This window comes from Podarcis muralis, chromosome 11 (assembly GCF_964188315.1).
Source record: "Podarcis muralis chromosome 11, rPodMur119.hap1.1, whole genome shotgun sequence".
In the NCBI taxonomy this organism is placed as follows: Eukaryota; Metazoa; Chordata; class Lepidosauria; order Squamata; family Lacertidae; genus Podarcis; species Podarcis muralis.
In genome coordinates, this window is record NC_135665.1 from 41730274 (window position 1) to 41749508 (window position 19235).

The 19235-nt window shown below is 39.8% G+C and overlaps 1 protein-coding gene across 5 annotated transcripts in view; it reads right to left on the bottom strand.

The window, feature by feature from the left end:
- The window catches only part of IPO11 (importin 11), a 70949-nt gene that overhangs the window by 31418 nt on the left and 20296 nt on the right, over window positions 1-19235 (bottom strand). For all 5 annotated transcript variants that reach the window (XM_028748261.2, XM_028748258.2, XM_028748262.2 and 2 more), the window contains exons 8-23: window positions 19041-19089; window positions 18227-18297; window positions 17688-17880; window positions 17419-17571; window positions 17142-17185; window positions 14669-14759; window positions 13694-13741; window positions 13065-13170; window positions 11925-12051; window positions 9558-9591; window positions 9392-9432; window positions 8247-8363; window positions 7558-7671; window positions 6012-6127; window positions 4375-4451; window positions 668-747 (exon numbers count right to left, since the gene is read on the bottom strand). In XM_028748261.2, the coding sequence (XP_028604094.2) occupies window positions 668-747; window positions 4375-4451; window positions 6012-6127; window positions 7558-7671; window positions 8247-8363; window positions 9392-9432; window positions 9558-9591; window positions 11925-12051; window positions 13065-13170; window positions 13694-13741; window positions 14669-14759; window positions 17142-17185; window positions 17419-17571; window positions 17688-17880; window positions 18227-18297; window positions 19041-19089 (1461 nt within the window). The remainder of the gene's footprint in view (window positions 1-667; window positions 748-4374; window positions 4452-6011; window positions 6128-7557; window positions 7672-8246; window positions 8364-9391; window positions 9433-9557; window positions 9592-11924; window positions 12052-13064; window positions 13171-13693; window positions 13742-14668; window positions 14760-17141; window positions 17186-17418; window positions 17572-17687; window positions 17881-18226; window positions 18298-19040; window positions 19090-19235) is intronic.

The window sequence follows — 19235 nt, forward strand, 5'->3', positions numbered from 1 at the left end:
GATGTTTCGTTACAATCTGGCAGTATATAAATTTTGTGAAACAGCAGAAAGTTAAAAATACTACATCATACTCAGAGTATATGAACTTAAGTTATCCATGCTCCATCTTTATGTTAATTTTATTATTATATTTCAGTTACTGCTGCATCCACACATTTTCATCATTTGTCTGGTGTGACTTAATTAACTATTCCAAAATATTTTTCTTTTGGTCTGACTCCGATCACCACCAATTCACTGGAAACAATTTGGCAGAGCTAAAAATAAAGCAATTGTAGTGGGCAATGTATTAAAACTGATGCTGATCTTCCAGGTGCAGAGCAGGCAAACCATGGTTTAGTGCTACTTGTATGATTTTCCATCTGCTGAGCACTTCATAAATTCAAAAACAACAAACCATACAAAGCACACCAGCTTCAAACCATGTTATGATATCCTGCTTTGGAAGCTTCCTGCAAACCATGGTTTGTAAGTCAGTATAGGTTTAGATATAATTCCAAACTATGCTTTGACTTTGTTATTTCTGAATATAGTCCTAGACAGTATTGAGGTGCTCACTCTGCCTAAAAGCAAAGTTGGCCAGCACAGTGAGCTACCATAAATAAAGCAAAACTGTGCTTAGAAAGTTTCAGAGAATATGTAACAATGAATCCGACTTTATACATACCTGAAGAAATTCAGATGGAGATAGAAAGAGATAGCCATTGATGATCTTAAAGCAGGTTCTGAGGTTTTCCGAACTTAGTTCTACAAAAAATAAACATCACATCCTGTTAGGATCTTTGCCACAGTCTAAACCACCTTAACAAATATTATCACACACTGTATTTATCTGCATTTTTTTCTTATGATGTATTCTACCATCACCCATGCATATTTATGTTCACATGAAAAATTATAGACCTAAGGTTCTCCACTCATACTCCGAGCATCCAAGTGACAAGCTCTGAAGTTAATTAAGCAAAAAACTTAACCAAATATATATTGTTAAAAATGAGGTATTGCTGCCCTAGAAATAAGTGCATAAATCTCACTTACAATTTAATTGGTACCTTGGACTAATGTAACAGAAAGGCTGTTAAATTACGATTACAGCCACAGTTCAGCAGGATGAATAAAAAAACTTTCTTGTTAATGTTGATGTGAAAAGTATCTCGTGATAACTGCTACTTTCTCAAGTCTAGTTTGTAACTGCAATGTGCAAAGAGCATTCTCCTCCTTTCATCAGCAACCGCTGGAAAGCACACATAAAACTGTACAACTGCTCATGAGGGAGAGTTTGCTGGTGAGCAGCAGCAGCAGCAAACTATTAATTCTAGTGAAAGAACCACATTGTGCCAGACTCAACTGCTGAACTCAGCTTCTCGCTGGTGGTTTTCCAAACTACTGATCCAAGTGACCCAATTAACTTGCTTATACAAAGCAGGCCAAGTAGGTTTGGATAACTGAGTTAATTCACAGACCTAATTGTGAACATCTCATTTGGATCTCTGGAAAACAGAACGCTTGCTGAAATCAGAGCTCTTTTCCTAGACCAACCCAACCGGATGGCACTAAAAGCTTTCTAAAAAGTTATGCTGCAGAAGGACTTTGCAATGCAGCCAAAGAGAATTCTAGAAGTAATTTAGAGGACTAGCAAATTGTTTTACGCAAGATTGGACAATTTGCCCATCTACCCCAGGACCATCTCCTCTGGTCAGCAGCAGCTCTCTAGGGTCTTAGAAGAGTAGAAGAAGAAGAGTTTGGATTTGATATCCCGCTTTATCACTACCCGAAGGAGTCTCAAAGCAGCTAACATTCTCCTTTCCCTTCCTCCCCCACAACAAACACTCTGTGAGGTGAGTGGGGCTGAGAGACTTCAGAGAAGTGTGACTGGCCCAAGGTCACCCAGCAGCTGCATGTGGAGGAGCGGGGAAACAAACCCAGTTCACCAGATTATGAGTCCACCGCTCTGAACCACTACACCACACTGGGTAGAGCAGAGGCCTTTCCTATCACCTGCCGCCTGACCTGGAGATGCCAGGGACTGAACTTGGGATTTTATCCATGTATATTGCTCTACTACTGAACTATGCTTCCTGTCTATTTTCAGGCTGGAGGCCACATTATCTAAATGGATCTATTTAAGGTTGTACTGTCAACTCAAACTGTCACTATGATAGATTATGGTGACTACATTTTGATTAGTTATTGTCATGACTGTGTGTGCCCATCGAGAGGGCCTTCTTGGTAGTGGCGTTCCTCCCATCAGATGTCAAAAGGATAAACAACTATCTGACGTTTAGAAGACATTTGAAGGCAGCCCTTTTTAGGGGAGTTTTTAATGACTGATGTTTTAATGCATTTTTAATCTATGTTGGAAGCCACCCAGAGTGGCTGGGGAAACCCAGCCAGATGGGCAGGGTATAAATAATAAGTTTTGTTGTTGTTGTTTTCTGAAGTGGGGACCTGGTGCGAAATGCTGCAGTGTGGAGCAATCCTATTCACTTTTCTATTCAGCCAGCCATGTCCTCCTCCACGACACTCCGTTCCATTCTGGCCATCTGTTTTTCCCCTTCCCAACAGCCAGGAAGCACTGCAGGATAACTGAGCATGCTCGATCCTTTCCTCCCTAAGGTACTTCTCTAAAAGCTGGGGTTTTCTGGAGCCTGCCGGTGCCTCCCTCTTGTACGAGAATGTTGTTGCTTTAGCTACAGAAGCATCAGCACATATTATCTCTGTGCATCAGAGATAAAGGGGAACAGTGGAGGTTTAATGGGCACTTTTCAACTCTTCCCCTAGTTTAAATAAAAAAAATGTTTCAAGCACTTGTGTATGAAAAGACTGGCTTCAAAGTATGGGGAAAATGTCTGATAAAATCTCACAACTCCTGTCCTCCCTTGACCCACATTACACTGCATCACATGCTGCTGTGAAATGTGCTGCCCTGGAGGAAACGCAGCAGATGAAGCTGTAAATCAATCACCTCTAAAGGTAATTTGCACCTGCTTTTGCCCTCTTGCCCAGAGGAAGAACCCCCTAGATGAGTGGTTGTCCAAGTGCAAAAAACAGCAAGAAAAGGGAGAAATGCTCACATCAAAACAGAAGTTGGTCTAAATGCAGCCATAGTTACTCTATGAAAACAAGTGCTAACAATGTTAGAGATAATTTTTTTTACATGTCATCATTATTCTGGCAATTTGTTAATACAGTGGTACCTCGGGTTACATACGCTTCAGGTTACATACGCTTCAGGTAACCCACTCCGCTAACCCAGAAATAGTGCTTCAGGTTAAGAACTTTGCTTCAGGATGAGAACAGAAATCGTGCTCTGGCGGCGCGGCGGCAGCAGGAGGCCCCATTAGCTAAAGTGGTGCTTCAGGTTAAGAACAGTTTCAGGTTAAGAACGGACCTCCGGAACGAATTAAGTACTTAACCTGAGGTACCACTGTAGTGGAAATCTGAGAGCCAAATTCAAAACCGATCAAAAAATAAAATGCATCCAGGGTTGGACTAAGACAGGCATAGGCAAACTCCGGCCCTCCAGATGTTTGGGACTACAATTCCCATCATCCCTGACCACTGGTCCTGTTAGCTAGGGATGATGGGAATTGTAGTCCCAAACATTTGGAGGGCCGGAGTTTGCCTATGCCTGGACTAAGACCGTTAGAGAACTGAAAAGATTATGGTGTCCCCCATAAAGAATACTTAAGTCTGAGCTTTGGCAGACCTCTGGAAAAAAGAGGTTCCAAGCTGAGGCAAAGCCTCTAAGTATGCCCTCCAGACAGATATGCAGGCGCCTCTAGAAAGAAAGCACTTTCCTTTATATGTGCAGAGACAGGGACAGGAAACAGCAAAGAAGAAAGGCTTGCAGTGTCACAGAACTGTGTAATGGTATACATTTTCAAAAGAGCTAAGAAATACCTACTTTTATTAAAAGGTTCTCCAAAACATGAACCATAAAGGTTTTACTTGGTTAATGAAAATACTACAAAATAGTGAGTGTTTTAAAAAAAAAGGATGCAGTCAACACATCGCTAGAAATAGAGTAGATACAAATAAGGACTCTACAATGATATGCACACTTAAACTGGGCAAATCCCAGTGGAATTTCAGCTTCTTAACTGTCCCTGGATTGCGGCTTTTATGGATGCAGAAGAATATGCATTAAATATACAGATGGCAAATTGTGTACAAGATATGATTCAGGGTTTGTTTTTTAAAATTGTTAGATCTTATCACTAGGCTCTTCCTTGGAAGAGATGTACTTGTTCATCTGCTTATATGAACAAGTACAAATAGTAAATAACATGGCACATGAAATACTGCTAGATAAGTTATGAATGTAAATGGTATCCATGTAGTTCATATTAGATTTAAATATTGATAACTCACCAAGAAGAGCAGACATGTTCTGAAAAATTCGCAGCAACTCTGGGGTAAGGCAAGGGCTATTCTCTAATGTTACTAGCCTAGGGAAGGGAGGGGGGAAAAACAAAACTCATTTATCATTGTTTCCATTAATATGTTTCTTTAGATCTTATTTTATGGTTTGTATTCTGAAATAAGAAAGACCTGCAACAGGTATTGTAGCTTTTCTATGTCTGTATACCCTAGAACTCAATGAACATTATTATGTTTTTAAACTCCTTTATCAGTCAAACTACAAACGAAGGTTGTCATCATGTGATGATACTCCTAGAGTCAACTATTAAAAGTGAAGCTTTGCACTCTGGTCAACTCTCAAGGTCAGCTGTTTCCAAATCTGTCACTTACACATATTATTTAAAATATTTAAAAGCATGCTTGGATATCTAGACTACAAATACATTTATTTATTTAAAACCATGTATAAAATGCTCAACATTCAAAAGTATAATGGTGGTGTACAAAACATAATAATAAAACAATACTAATGCATTAAATTCAGCAGTAAAACCGGAAAGGAACTGTTGGATCAGAATGCAGGAAAGGGGGGTTAAAAGATGCTGGAGTTTTTTTTCCCTTTAAAAAAAAGTAGCTGCCCCAGTGATTTACTACCGTATATACTTGAGTATAAGCCAACCCGAATATAAGCCGAGGCACCTAATTTTAGGACAAAAAACTGGGAAAACTTATTGACTCGAGTATAAGTGGGTTAACCACACCACAAACCTGGTGGTGGCGGCAGTGGAGGAGGAAGAACAAGCAGCTCAAAAGGGCTGCTTTCAGGCTGCTCGTTCCTCCACAGCCGCCACTGACAGCGGCAAAGGCGGAGGAAGAGGAAGGAGCAGCTGCTCGTTCCTCCACCTCCACTGCTCACAAGAGCAGACATAGGAGCCCGGTTGGGAGAGGCACAGCACAGCGCAGCGCAGCGCCTCTCCCAGCCGCGGCTCCTGTGCCTGCCGTTGTGAGAGGCGGGCAGCGGCAGAGGGACGAACGGCGAGAAAGGGCTCCTTTCTTGACGCTTGTCCCTCTGCCGCCGCCCACCTCACTCAAGTATAAGCCGAGGCAGGCTTTTTCAGCATAAAAAAATATGCTGAAAAAGTCGGCTTATATTCAAGTATATACGGTAATATAATACCCTACATCAGGAGTGGGGAATCTTTTCTAGCCTGAGAGCCACATTTCTGTCTGGGGGCACGTGCCCATGGTGGGCCTGGCCAAAACAATAAATGGGTGGCACAATGGATGTGACTCTTATTTTCATAGGGCAGGCTACATCATTACTGTTGTTATTAGAATATATATACCCACAGGCCTCGAGGTAGTTCGCAGGATAAAATCAGAATATAAAACCAGACAAATGCCACACATACGCACCCCTCACAAGGATTATCATAGTTTGAGGGCCTGTTCCTGCTAGGCTGAAGCACTGAATAACACAGGGCAGAGTGAATTCTGAGGGCCAGATAAAGAGGCCCCTGGGCCAAAGGCTCACAACCCCTTCCCCACACATTCTGATCCTTTAACATACCCCAGTCACATTCCTTACTCAAATTCAAATATAAAATTGCTCTGGTTTTCTGAAGGGAGTGGCACAAAATGCTTACCACAATTCTAGTCCGTCTTCTAGAAGATACACATGAGGGGGCTGGGAAACATCAGTGCTTAGCTGAATAACCGGGAGCAGGAATGGATAAAGATTCTTGCTATCTGCTCCTAAGCCCTGAAGAAATAATAATAACACATTGATCAGAACACCTGAATAATTGCTGCTACAAACAGGAGCGATAGCAGATTATTGAAATTTTTGAAAAGGCTTTCAGGAAAAGAATGATATCATAGAATCATTCTATGGAAAAGACCACAAGGGCCATCGAGTCCAACCCCCTGCCAAGCACTATGATATATATCATATATCATACTATGATATAAGTAACTAGCCGCTATAAAAAGCCGGCAAGTGACTCTACTTTGAAGTAATTAGAACAGTCAGTTTTTTGGATAAGGCTTGGCTGAGTGGGATACGAACCTCAGTGAAACAGGATTAGATACAATACTGTATTCTCTGGTTCACAGACTAGACATGAAAAGGGGCAGCTTTCTCAGCTTGAACAACTTTCTTTTGTTGAAATGCCACTCTCCTGACTCCACACTATGGTTCTACATCAAACTTCCAAGAAGCAACGGGAGCAAAACATGTACCAGTAAACGCTCCAATGCCCTCTTTTTCCAGTTCAGAAGACTGGAGAGAAAGATTGGACAGGAGGGCTTATTGCAAGGAATATGGACTCTTAAAGAACAAAAAATTATCACAATGTGGCTGGCATGGTTTTTCCCCCCTCTGAGAACACTTCCTCATAATACTCACCAATGAAGATTAGAAAGAATTAAGCTAAACTGGGTTTCACTTAGAAGTCACTAAGAGCTTGATTTATATGACAAGAGCTGCCAATCTACACCAAACAGCCCTAAATTTTAAACCTGCATTTGTGGACAGGCTACTGCTACTCAGGTAAAAATTCTACAGACACACTTCTCCTTATGATGCGTTACACATCCCAGGGACTCATAACCGGTGCAGAAAACAGATTCCAAGGCTAAGTCCTAAGCAATTACTCACATCAAATCCCGGTAATAACCTTAATGGTTTAAGTATATTATTGACTCTATGCGAGCTCTGTCCAAACTAAACTCCAGATACATTAATTGACAGTAAAAGGACACGACCTTGTGCAAGTGTTGCCACTGTGTTTAAAGAACGGGTCTTTCAACACATTCCTTGTTGATTTTGTGCTGACTGCCAATACTAACCCAAGAAAATAATTAGTACGGAGAGGAGTAGCAGCTATTCCAGAGTATTATCTTGCATAAACTTATGGATGAAGGCAGTTGAGCTGTGAAACGTTTAGGCAACTGAAAGCAGGGGCAGTGGCGGAGAGACATACAAAGCCGGCCTGCTCAAGGCCCTAAAAGCTTGTAATAAATATTTTGGAAGGAGGATTAGCATTGGAGGAATGCACACTTCTTAGGGGTTCAAGGTACGCTGCAAGGTTTTGATGTGGGTTCCCACTTGTTCTATCTAAAGTTTTAACAAGCTACAACACAAGCTAATGATCAGAGAGTGGAAAGAAGAAAAAACATCAGATATTTTACCTGGACAAGATGTATTAGGGTAGTAAGGATAGCACACCTCAGCATATTGTGCTCTTCACTTTGTTTCCAAAGGAGAGGTAAATACTGAACCAAGCATCCTACGTAAGGTCTTATCTGTGGTTAAAATAAAGTGGTACAATTTTAATAGTTAGCTCTTAAGTTCTCATAGATTACAACCCTCCATGTAAGATTTTGTAGGAACAGCCTCAGGGGGGGAGAAAAGGTATCATGGGTTCAAATGAATTAGAATTTTACTGTCTTTTCCCCAGTTACTGTTAGTTGCTTTGGGTCGTCGTCACCACCCCCACCCCCCAATAAGGAGTGCTACAACTGTATGGAAATCAACAGCAATGCGTTCACAACCCATGTAAAGTAAGTGATAAATTACTAAAGATAACAACTTCAACTTGCTTGTTCAGGATCGGGACACACATAGAATGCCTGAGAAAACATTCCAATGTCTGGCGGGTTTGTTACAGAACTGTGAGTGGCTGGACACTATCAAGGTTCCCCCACTCCCTCAACATGTCTAAAGGGATTTGTTCAAACAGTTCAAATGCTTAAAGCGGGGTTGGAATAGTGTTGGAACTGCAAACGCAGAAATAGTCCAATATTTAATGGTTTCAAAGTCTTGTGTTCCTATGAATTTAGATGTGCAACAGTTTTTCCACTCTGAGGCGTCAACTTACTTGCATGTTGACTCTTTCAATTACGCAAGACAGAACATGAAGAACTTGCATCTTTGTGTCACATTCTCGAACTTCTTGAAGAAGCTGAAAGAGCAGCGTAAACATAGATTCCAGATACTGCAAAAGAAAGACAACATGGGTCTGAGTTAGTAAGGACACTGATAACAGTTCTTAATCGTTAATTCAATTCCTCTAGGGACCAGCCACAAATATCTGGTTAGTGTCAGTTTAACATGGGAAATACTGGCCTGTGCTACATTAAATCCCTCTTCTCTGTTCCCATAGACCAAACTCCCAGAACATCCAAAGCTACAAATCCTGACTTATCCACCACTACTTACACCATATTGCCCCCAGGCCTCACCTTTCTTCTCAGTCTTTCCTTTCCTCAACGTCTTACTTTCTCTCTGCCATTTCTTCCCTCACATTGTACATTCTCTGTTCATCCCACTCCATAGGCCCCTTCTTCTCAGTCTATTCAATTTGCCCAATGAATTACTCTAGACTTCACTAATGGCGCAACACCAGCAGCTATGCCACACCACAAAATGGCTTCCTGTTGTAAAGCAGCAAAATGTAGGTCCAGCACTTCAGCAAAAGGCTTAAGAAGGTGAGGCAGAGACTTATAAACAGCCCAAATAACTACCTTGCTAAGAATACACTATAGTAATCCCACCATGCAATGTCAGTGTGGTCTGCAAGATGCTAATCATATACAGAACAGGAGTGTATTTTAGAGATCCTACAAATGACTTCTATTATCCAGGGATGTGTCCAATGGTGCCATTCTACTTGCACAAGAGACAACTTTGCTCCTCCTTTCCCCAGCACCCCTTCTAAATCTGCTCCAGAGGATTGGAAGACTCTCTGAAGCAGATTGTGGAGGGGTGTTCAGAAAGAGATGAAGGGAAGGCAGTGCTGTGCAAGTAAAATTTTGCACATACAACATTTGATACAACTCCCAATTTCTTCCCCTACTTCTTCATGCAACGTTCTAATGGAATTTTAATTTTCACTTCTTAAGAAACACTACTGAATTCTAACCACACCAAAGTAAGTGATTGCATTTCAATTAAGTGGTTTTTTACTTGCTTTTGAATTTAGTACATGGTTGGGGCACAGGGAGGAGGATCACATGCACTTACTGGTAGAAACTGATCAGTCCTAAACTCGAAGTCATCCACAGGTACAATGCAGTTAAGGAAAACCAAAATATTTGTGCAGTTAATATTTTGAAATGAGCAACATTAAACCAAAGCATTTTCAGTGATTCAGTTAACAATGGAATACTTTAAATAAGGAAAAGGATATTTAGTTTCAGAGTTGTAGCTGTCTCAATACGGACCTGAAAGAAAATAATTAAACAAGAACAAATCATGTTGGTCAGTTAGATTTGTTTATAAAACATTTTCACAAGATATTCACAAAGTTGATACACAGTCCAACAAACTATATCTTTCATTTCTATTGGTTGATCCCTGCCCCACGACATAGAAACAGAATAACAAATTCAACTATTTGAGAGTCTTATATTTAAGAGCTTGAGAGACCATTTTCTCCTTAAACATTTCACCAAGTGTTTTTCACCTCCTTATTTTCACTCTATTCCCAAATTCCTCATTTTTAATGTATCCAAAATGAGTGTATTGATGTGATGATCAAACAACCTTTGTTTCAGATTTGACAATTCAAAATGGTACTCAGTTGTCAAACTTGAGGACACAGGGGGAAGTGTATTTGAAGGTTGTTGGCTATTTTGTTTGGTACTGAAGATATTCTGGTTGAGAAGAAAGAGAAAATTAATATTGTGTAACAAGTCTGGGGTGGAAATTTTTCAGTGCGATATGGCTTTGCTTCAGACTGATATGCCTTACTGTTTGCCTTATCTTTCTTATTAAAATTTTATCCTTCTACAAGGCTATTCTTCCTGCTATTTGAACAAGCTGCCAGTCAGAACTACCAATTCAGCTGCTGTAAACGGCATTATAGCCAAACTTTATATCTTTAATTTCATAATGGAACACAATCTGAATTGATTTTGAGATGGATATACTTTGTTCAAGTTAAAGATATACAGAGAAAATATATATTCAGTGACAGAAGGGTGGGTCAAATATTACACAATCAAAATATAAAGAAACTGAAGTTTATGATCACAGCAAAACTATGTAGATGTAGTCAAGTATCAAAGGCTCATTAATCGGCTTTGCTTGCATGAATGTGAACAGTGTAGTTATTCCTGTAAAACTTATCAGCTCAGTCCAGTAATTTGAGGGCCCAATCCATATATCAAATGTGATGTACTTGCGTTTTCAAGTACTGGAAATTTATTATATTGTATTTTTTATTTTTAGTTTGATATTTAAGTGCTTATTGTATGAGAGATGGACATTGGGTACTGGCAGGTCTATTGATGGTGCACTATTTCTCACCCTATGCAATTCAACCATGAGAAGAACAAAAATATTTTCTTTACCGAGCTGCAGAATCGGAAGGCAACTCTATGTCCCACATTTATTTCTGTTTCATATATTGATACACCATTTAATACCAATACAATCTTTAAGCAGTTTACAAAAATAACATACACAATAAATATACATATAACAAACAACTGAACTGGAAAACTGCAGTAACAAATAAAACAATAAAAATCCCCCCAAAGCAAAACGTAGCAGTCCTTCTTGAAAGTATCTCGAGTCAGGTATCCCTTCCCACTTCACCTGGCACATCCTGACTCACAATATGCAGCATCACTTACTAACACCCAGATCTGGTATAGATAGACTCTGAACCAATCTGACTACCACAGAAACACAAATCATTCAGTACCACTACTCATCCTATTTTTCTCCCACACCTCATAGACATCCACCATTACACAATATCCCACCATCCATCCAATCACTCCAATATCTCCCTCTCAATCACCTAAAGACGATCAGCAATCACTCCATCCATTCTACTAAATGTGCACTGCAAAAACACCAGAAGACAAATGAAATCAACTGACAGAACTGTACAAGATATCAAACCCAATGGCTACCCATCAAACAAGCAGATATATTGCACTAGACAGCAATCTGACTTTCATCCAGGTTGTTCTTGCCCATCCAAGACTCTCACTTGATGGGCATTGAAAATGACTGATCATTGCAACTCAAGGCCTGCCTACTGGATCTGGTCTGGACATTTAAAGCAGCTCTACAAATGTGACTCAATGGACTGATCCCTCAGATGGTAGATATTAGCCTGCTGGCAAAGTAGGAAAATTTCTCCAATATACAGCATGACCCATGATCTATTGCATACATGTTCTGCAAATATATACAACGGCGGATCATTCTCACAAATTCAACTAGTCCTCTGTAAGGACTGGGGTGGTCTAGAAAAGTTTCAATACAAAACTATAGTTCACTTTTCTACAACTATGAGGTGCATAGAGATGATCAAAGATAATAAAACTTCACAAACAGCTCAGTCTATGCATGTACTCAGAAGTGAGATTAATGGGACTTACTGTCAGGTAAGCCTATACAGAACTAAAGCTTGAGAGACTTCCTAACACGAGAGCATGAACAAAAGCACAGACTATTTGCAAGGTAGAAGAGAAAGGCCAGTTACATGAAAAATAAATACAGTACGGAGTATTTGTCAAAGAGATTGATCTATACGTACCACTAAGTCTTGGTCTTGAAGCAAATTACAAATTGCTTCATACAGCATTGGTCTCAAGTCAGACTTGAATTTCACAGAAATCCATTGTCCAATTAGCCAGATCACTCGCCGACGGATTGGTTTATACCTTTAAACATAACAAAAATTATTACGTGAAGAAAGGGCTTTTAAGATTGTATTGCATTAAATTGTTTAAGGGTCAATATCAAACATGCTTTTCAGTACTGTAATTTCTGCCAATAAAGTGTGAACACGTGTTTGTTTTTATAATCAACATCAAACTGCTCAGGTCTCCACCTCAGCCCCTGCAGAACACTGCAGAATAAACATTCCAAAGGTCTATTTCTATGGGAAAAAATGCACATTAATTTCAAACAGGTAAATTTGCTTATTTAAATCATAGAATATTAATGTTGAAAACATTCCATGAGTGAAATCTGTTGGAGGAACAGATTCTGCTGTCTCTAGGAAGATATTTTGGCACTACAATCCTCACAATTCTTAATATTAATTAGTGTCAAGGACAGAACTTTTATATTTTAAAAAGGTAAATGCCCTTGAACTAACACCTTAGTTTCATAAAGATCGGTCATCAAGTTTTTAGATTTTAATTTTATATTATGATGCACAGTTAGCTAATTCAAAGAATATTCAACACTACGCCTTGACAATACGGGGATTATGATACAGTAAATCTTAAGATACTTTGCATTATTGCAACCCAAGTGAAGTTGTTACTTATAGAGTGCTGCCAAGGTGCATGGTGCTGCAGGGCGATTTACTTGATTTCAAGCCCCATAAGACCTGCCCGTAGCAAACCACACAACATGGAGAAAGAACTGAGAGAAGTCAAAGCAGTCGAGGCAGCTGGCTGGGCCAACAGCTGTGTCAGGACCCAGATCTAGAACAAGAAGGCAAGCCATTGGAGAATTCTATGCAATTCAAAACAGGCATGCTGCCAGATCAAAAGCTGATGCATCAATAAAAGATACTGCATATTTATTGCTTTTTTGAAAGCAGAGAAATCTACTGCAAATACCAATGTGAAAGTGAAGAACTGCAAAGCGTAACAGGAGAGTTAAGACTTCATACCAAAGCTTGCTGAATTCATATTGACAGCCAACAGAAAGGGGCTTGTACCTGTTATGAGTGATTTGCAATTCCGCTAGCAGCTGGTTTCTGAACCACTGATCGAAATCCACACTGTCAAATAGCTCATATGCTGCCAGTCCAACCGCATTGTACACTGAAGGGGGGGAAATGAAACAAAATACTGTAGCCTCTTTTGCAAAATGTATCTACTTAATTGAATGATGTCTTTTAAATACATCAATTCAACAAGAAATGGAACTCAGGTGCAAGGGTGTGGAGAGAGAGAGAGAGAGAGAGAGAGAGAGAGAGAGAGAGAGAGAGAGATGTATGCAGTAATATCTGTGCGCAATCAGAACGGACTTCTGCAATGGACTTCTTCACCTTTCTCTCCTTCCTGCCGTGGCCCACTTCCCACATGCAATGAGGCTTCCCCAGTTAAGATGGTATAAGAGTGCAGCTTTATTAAAAGCAACTTAATAGAACAGTAGTTCCACAAAAACTACACCTCAAAAGCTGTATCCCAAAGCTGTTGCAGCCCTCCCAACTTCAGCTGATTGTTCCAATATTGGCTTTCAAAATCTTGGAACATTCTAATGCTGTCAGTTATTAGAGCAGATTAAAAAAATAAACAACTGCCAGTCTCTTCATTTAAAATGAGGAAAAACCCCGGAATTTACCAGCATCTTTAATCAGCAGAGTTTGGGTATCATCCATGTTAGTGGGACCTGAAATAAAGCAAAGTGTGTGTATGTGAAATAAATAATTAAAAAGCAATCCATAATGCAGCAAAATGTATTTAAATAAATAATATGCCGTGTTCATTGCAAAAGCAAGGTTTCTGATGCGTTAAGGTTTTTATTCTTCCCCTTAATGTGGGAAGAGAGAAACTATGAGGAGCAAGTATTTAGGAGATTCGCCTAACAATATAATTTATTACATTGTATCGATGTTGAATACTTTAAAACACAGTGTAAAAATGTTAGAATGCAAATAGGATTTGAGTAGGAACAAAATTGGGGGGTTAATTTTTTCATTTTATTGCAAGATAAGGTGAAGGTATAGAGCAACTATAATATGCAGAATGCAGTGAAATTAAAGCCCTGCTTCCGTGTATTGAAAGACTGTAAAGAGGTCACAGGACCACATTAGCAAAGTCTGCCCTTCTACACTCCCCAATGTCTGCGTGCTCAAACTACATCCAACAGAGAGTTCTATTTGCCCACCAGTGTACATGTATGGAGCTCCTCTACATGAAGAAGGACGTTTGAATGTACAGGCAAGCGGGGAGCGCAGCCGGGGTAGGGCTTGCCTGGGTAGTCTCAAGAAACTGAGTTCACTGAGCTGATTTGGAAAGTCTTCTAGAGCAGGCATAGGCAAACTCAGCCCTCCAGATGTTTCGGGACTACAACTCCCATCATCCCTGACCACTGGTCCTGTTAGCTAGGGATGATGGGAGTTGTAGTCCCAAAACATCTGGAGGGCTGAGTTTGCCTATGCCTGTTCTAGAGTTTCATCCTTGTGCACACATGCTTGACTACAAACGATACAAAAAGAATTAGAAGGACTACTATTTTACAATGAAAATGTTAAGTGCTGCTCAACGTTCCACACAATATATAATTTTAAACAAAACTTTTTTTAAAAAAAGGTACCTTGTAGAGTATGAACCATTTCTAGCAGAACTGGAGTGAGAGTCTGATTGTATTCGTGAAAAATATCAATGAAGAGCACTTCTGTGCATGGCTGGGGAGGAAAAGAACTGTTCATTATTTAGGGCAAAAATATGCTAAGCAAATTCATTTTAAAAAGGCACTATTGAGGAAATTGCTAAATATGACAAGACAGCAAAAGTGAAACACATCCTGTAATTATAAACATTGGGAAATTGTTCTTAAAGGTATGAACTGAGCATTTACAAAATAAATTAATACAACTGAGCCCCAAATAGACACAACTGACCGAAAATAATGAGTACAGAATTCGCTTGAAACAGCGTGAACCATGATCATAACTGAATAGGGCTTAAGCTTTCAATCATTATGTGGCAATATTTCACCCATCACTAGCACTAGGTGCAGCAGTTACATAAGAGGTATAGACTATTTCAGAGGTGCCTAAACTTTTTTTCAAAGAGGGCCAGATTTGATGAAGTGAACTTGCATGAGGGCTGACCAAAGCTTTTGAGTTTTTTTAAGGATTGAAGTTGCTGAGCTTTTTTTAGGATTTTACCCCAGGATATATACAGCCACGGGGGCCAAATTAAATCGACCAGCTGGCCGGATTAGGCCACTGAAACAGACTTTGAACATGCCTGAACTATTTGCTAAGCCCAAGCCAAGACGTTGATCCAACAAGCAACATGCTCCCTGCACCTTCTTTTTTGACGGGCAGGGCAGGCACAGCTCTTAAAAGAGCAAGCAGCCACTATCCTACGACTTGAAAAAATGAACCTATGCTGCCAATTTTCGTCATAGTACACCAGTATGAAGTAAGCAGCACATAAGCGGCACACAAAACGCTACCAAACCATTCTACGTTCTAAATCTTTTATTAATAATCCAAAAATTGAGAGAACACAATTTTAGCCACAAACAGAAAACTCATTCAAATTGTGTCCAAAAGGAAGATTCAGTCTTTAAAGTTCCTTTAGCCAGGCTCCTGTAGATATCAACAAAGGTAAATTTGATCAAGCGAAGTGTTGGTGATGTTACACACAAGGGTTAGACAGGGTGATTAGAACGTAGAACAGTTTGGTAGTGTTTTGTGTGCCGCTTATGTGCTGCTTACTTCATACTGGTCTACTACCCTGGACTTGGCAAGCAAGTGGACAGTCCCTTTAAGGGTTTGGGTCTGTGAGGTTTGTTTGCCCCGGTGCTGGCATCTTCATGCCCTTGCAAATGGAGGCAATGCTGGCGCCAGCTCAGCATCCAATTTACTCAGTGGCCTCCCCCAGAAGAAGACTCCTCTCTGACAGAAGCAGCTCTACAGCAGGAGGTATTAAACTGGGGTGTCGAATGTCACACTCTTCTGCCAACCTGCCCGGTCCCTCCCCTGGATCCAAATCTCCACTCCCTAGACTACTGGTCTCCTCCCTGGGCTCAGATACTTCTTGGGATCCTGATTTCACTTCCCGCATCCTGCTAGGACCCTTCCAGCTCCAACTCCACAAGCTCCTCCCATTTCTCCTCTGGATCTAACCATCCCCTCCATGATGTATCTACAAGACTCATAACAAGTGTGGAAATAAATGCTTGAAAATATACAGAATCTCTGCTGTTAGGAGAGGAACTTAGGGAAGCCTCTGTGTGTGTGTACGCACACACATGCCAAAGCCCCTGACCAAGGCCATCTGCACCTAGCGACAAAATACCATATTTTTTGCTCTATAAGACTCACTTTTTCCCTTCTAAAAAGTAAGGGGAAATGTCTATGCGTCTTATGGAGTGAATGCAGGCTGTGCAGCTATCACAGAAGCAAGAACAGCAAGAGGGATTGCTGCTTTCACTGTGCAGCAATCCCTCTTGCTGTTCTGGCTTCTGAGATTCAGAATATTTTTTTTCTCATTTTCCTCCTCAAAAAACTAGGTGCGTCTTGTGGTCTGGTGTGTCTTATAGAGCGAAAAATACGGTATCTGCTTTGCTTTATGCCATGGGCAAGTCTGATGAAAGATTTCAGCAAGGGTTTCTATCCAGTAATAAACAAGGGTGTTGTTACTTGCATCTATATCAGCATGACATACCAATTTCACAGAGAGCATGAACCCACAGAAGAGCTCCGCTGTGCTGATCACAACGCTTTCTATTCTTTCCTCCAGGAATACTTGGGACTTGAAAACTGCAGAGTTCAAAGACTGCACAATTATCACCACTCCGCTCCCTTCCTGGGTGGGAGGTTTAGCACCGGAGCAAATGGTCAGAGCAAGTGTGAAACCTTCCAGCCAGGAAGAAAACAATGTAGGAAACAGTAGCATAGCCTAAAGTCTGCCTGGATTTAGAGGTCTTTGGTAGCGTGCCAGAGGGTCCTGTCAGGACTATGTACATACAGTAACGTCTAAAATATGGATTGCATCCCAAAATGTCAAGTTTAATGTAAGATCTCTGCATGAATGTTAAGCAGTATGCTTACCCTGATACTATATTTCCAAGAATCTCCACCTGTCTCTTCCACAGCTGCAACATAAAAGTAAATAAATTTTACACAATCAAGTACATATTGTTTTTAAATTACATATGTTGGTTAAATAAAAAAGTGCAACTTTGTATATAAAAGGGCTTCTGGAATTAGTTAACTATCATACAACATTACACATGCTGCTAACATCAACATTATTCCTAGATAATAATGGAAAGTACGCATTGTACCTTAAACTAAAATTTGGCTGAAATAAATAACAGCTTCTTACTAAAGCCTTCTGGGTCCTCTTCCCACATTGTTAGCTCTTCCTCAGTTAGCAGGAAATACTGAGTGACCAACCGCCTGCATATCTCTGTTAATGTTGGGTATGTGAAGAACGACACCTTTATCTTATGAGCTTCAAGAGTTTCAGGGCTGCTATCTGCAGTAAAATAGTTCACGTGAAATAAATCCATAATTCATTCATCTATGTCCAAAAAGGAATAAATCACTATCAAGACTTATATAACATTTCAAAAATGAAAAGAGCCAAATTACCTTCCACATTTTTGGATGGCTTGTAAGCATAATTTTTGACTATCATCTTAATCAGATTCATGCACTGGACAATAAATCGCTCAAACACAACTCCTTTGCCAGCCTCTGTGAAAACATAGCTGACAGCAAATTCCAATGATCTCTGAATTAGAGGGGTGAATGAAAAAGGATGCTGGTCCAAGAAGTCTAAAAGCTAAAAAGCAAGGGGACAGTAACAGGATTATCGTAAGAGAAATACAAACCAAAAACACAATTGGTTAATAATAAGAGATAAATAAATAAGAAAGTGTATTACAAAAACCAAAAAAACAATTGAAAACAGCTTGTTGATATAGTCAGTTTTTTAGAATGATGAGTTGGATGTTCTGTGTCTACCTCCATCCCAGGCCCTTCCCCTTCATTGTGACTTCTTTATTCTGCTGAACTGATCCATTTTTTAAAAAAGACAGTATTAAAACTGACTAGTCCACGAAGCTAATTTGCTAAGATTATTTGGCTGAAAATAATCTAGTGAAATTTACCACTTTAGTGAAACTTACCACTTTAGTAAAAAGAATTATAGTCTTTTCTAGGCGATCTCTGCAGACGTGATCTGCTTCTATACTTTTACCTGGTAAACAACAGCAAAAAAATTCAATTATTATTGACAGCCAAAGGAGAAGACATGCTTGTCTGTTGTAGTAAACACGCAAAAAAAGGAAAAAAAGCCTTGTGACACCTTAAAGACTAACAGATTTATTGCAGCATAAGCTTCCTTTTAAGTGTAACTGAAAACTGCCATATTTTGTAAAGTAAAGTTGGTGCCTCAAAATTAACAATATTCCAATTGAGCAAAATGCACATTTTAGGTACATAGAAGCTGTGATGTGATGAACAAAACACACTCAAGAGAAACATAATGTAAATAATGGATAGGAATTCGGATATTCCACATAGTTGCTGTAGTTGTGGCAAAGAGACTGAGTCAAGAAGTTTCCAGTTTGAATTTCAAAACCCATACATGAATTCTTGTGAACATCTTGGTTAAATGGCTTCTGTTTTTGCTGTTAACTGTTGCTAATATTAATTCCTTTGGTTAAGAAGCATTTGTCGTTTGGCAACAGAAACTAAACAGATCTTCTCAGAAGCAAGATCCTCTGAGTTCAATGGGATTTACTCCCAAGTAAGCATGCACAGAACTGCAACCTTAAACTGACTAGGGAGCAAGTCTCTTTGGATACAGCAGAATCCACTTCCAGCAAGCAAAGTATTGCACTGCATGACACATTTTTTCCCCTGCTACCTCAGATGGCACTATTTACCTTGAGGTGTAAAATATAATCCATAAGGCGGGACAATACTTCAAATACTTACTACACTCCAAAAATTGTTTCAACCGCTCAAATACTGCATGGAGAAATCCCTAGAAGATGTAAAAGCAACATTTTAAAGTACAAAAGGGTACAGAATTCCACATGTCAACCTATAAGCAATCATGCTTCTTTGACCAACATTATTATCTGCTCTAAAAAGTATTTAATCAACATAATAGGTACTGGGGGACCTCTC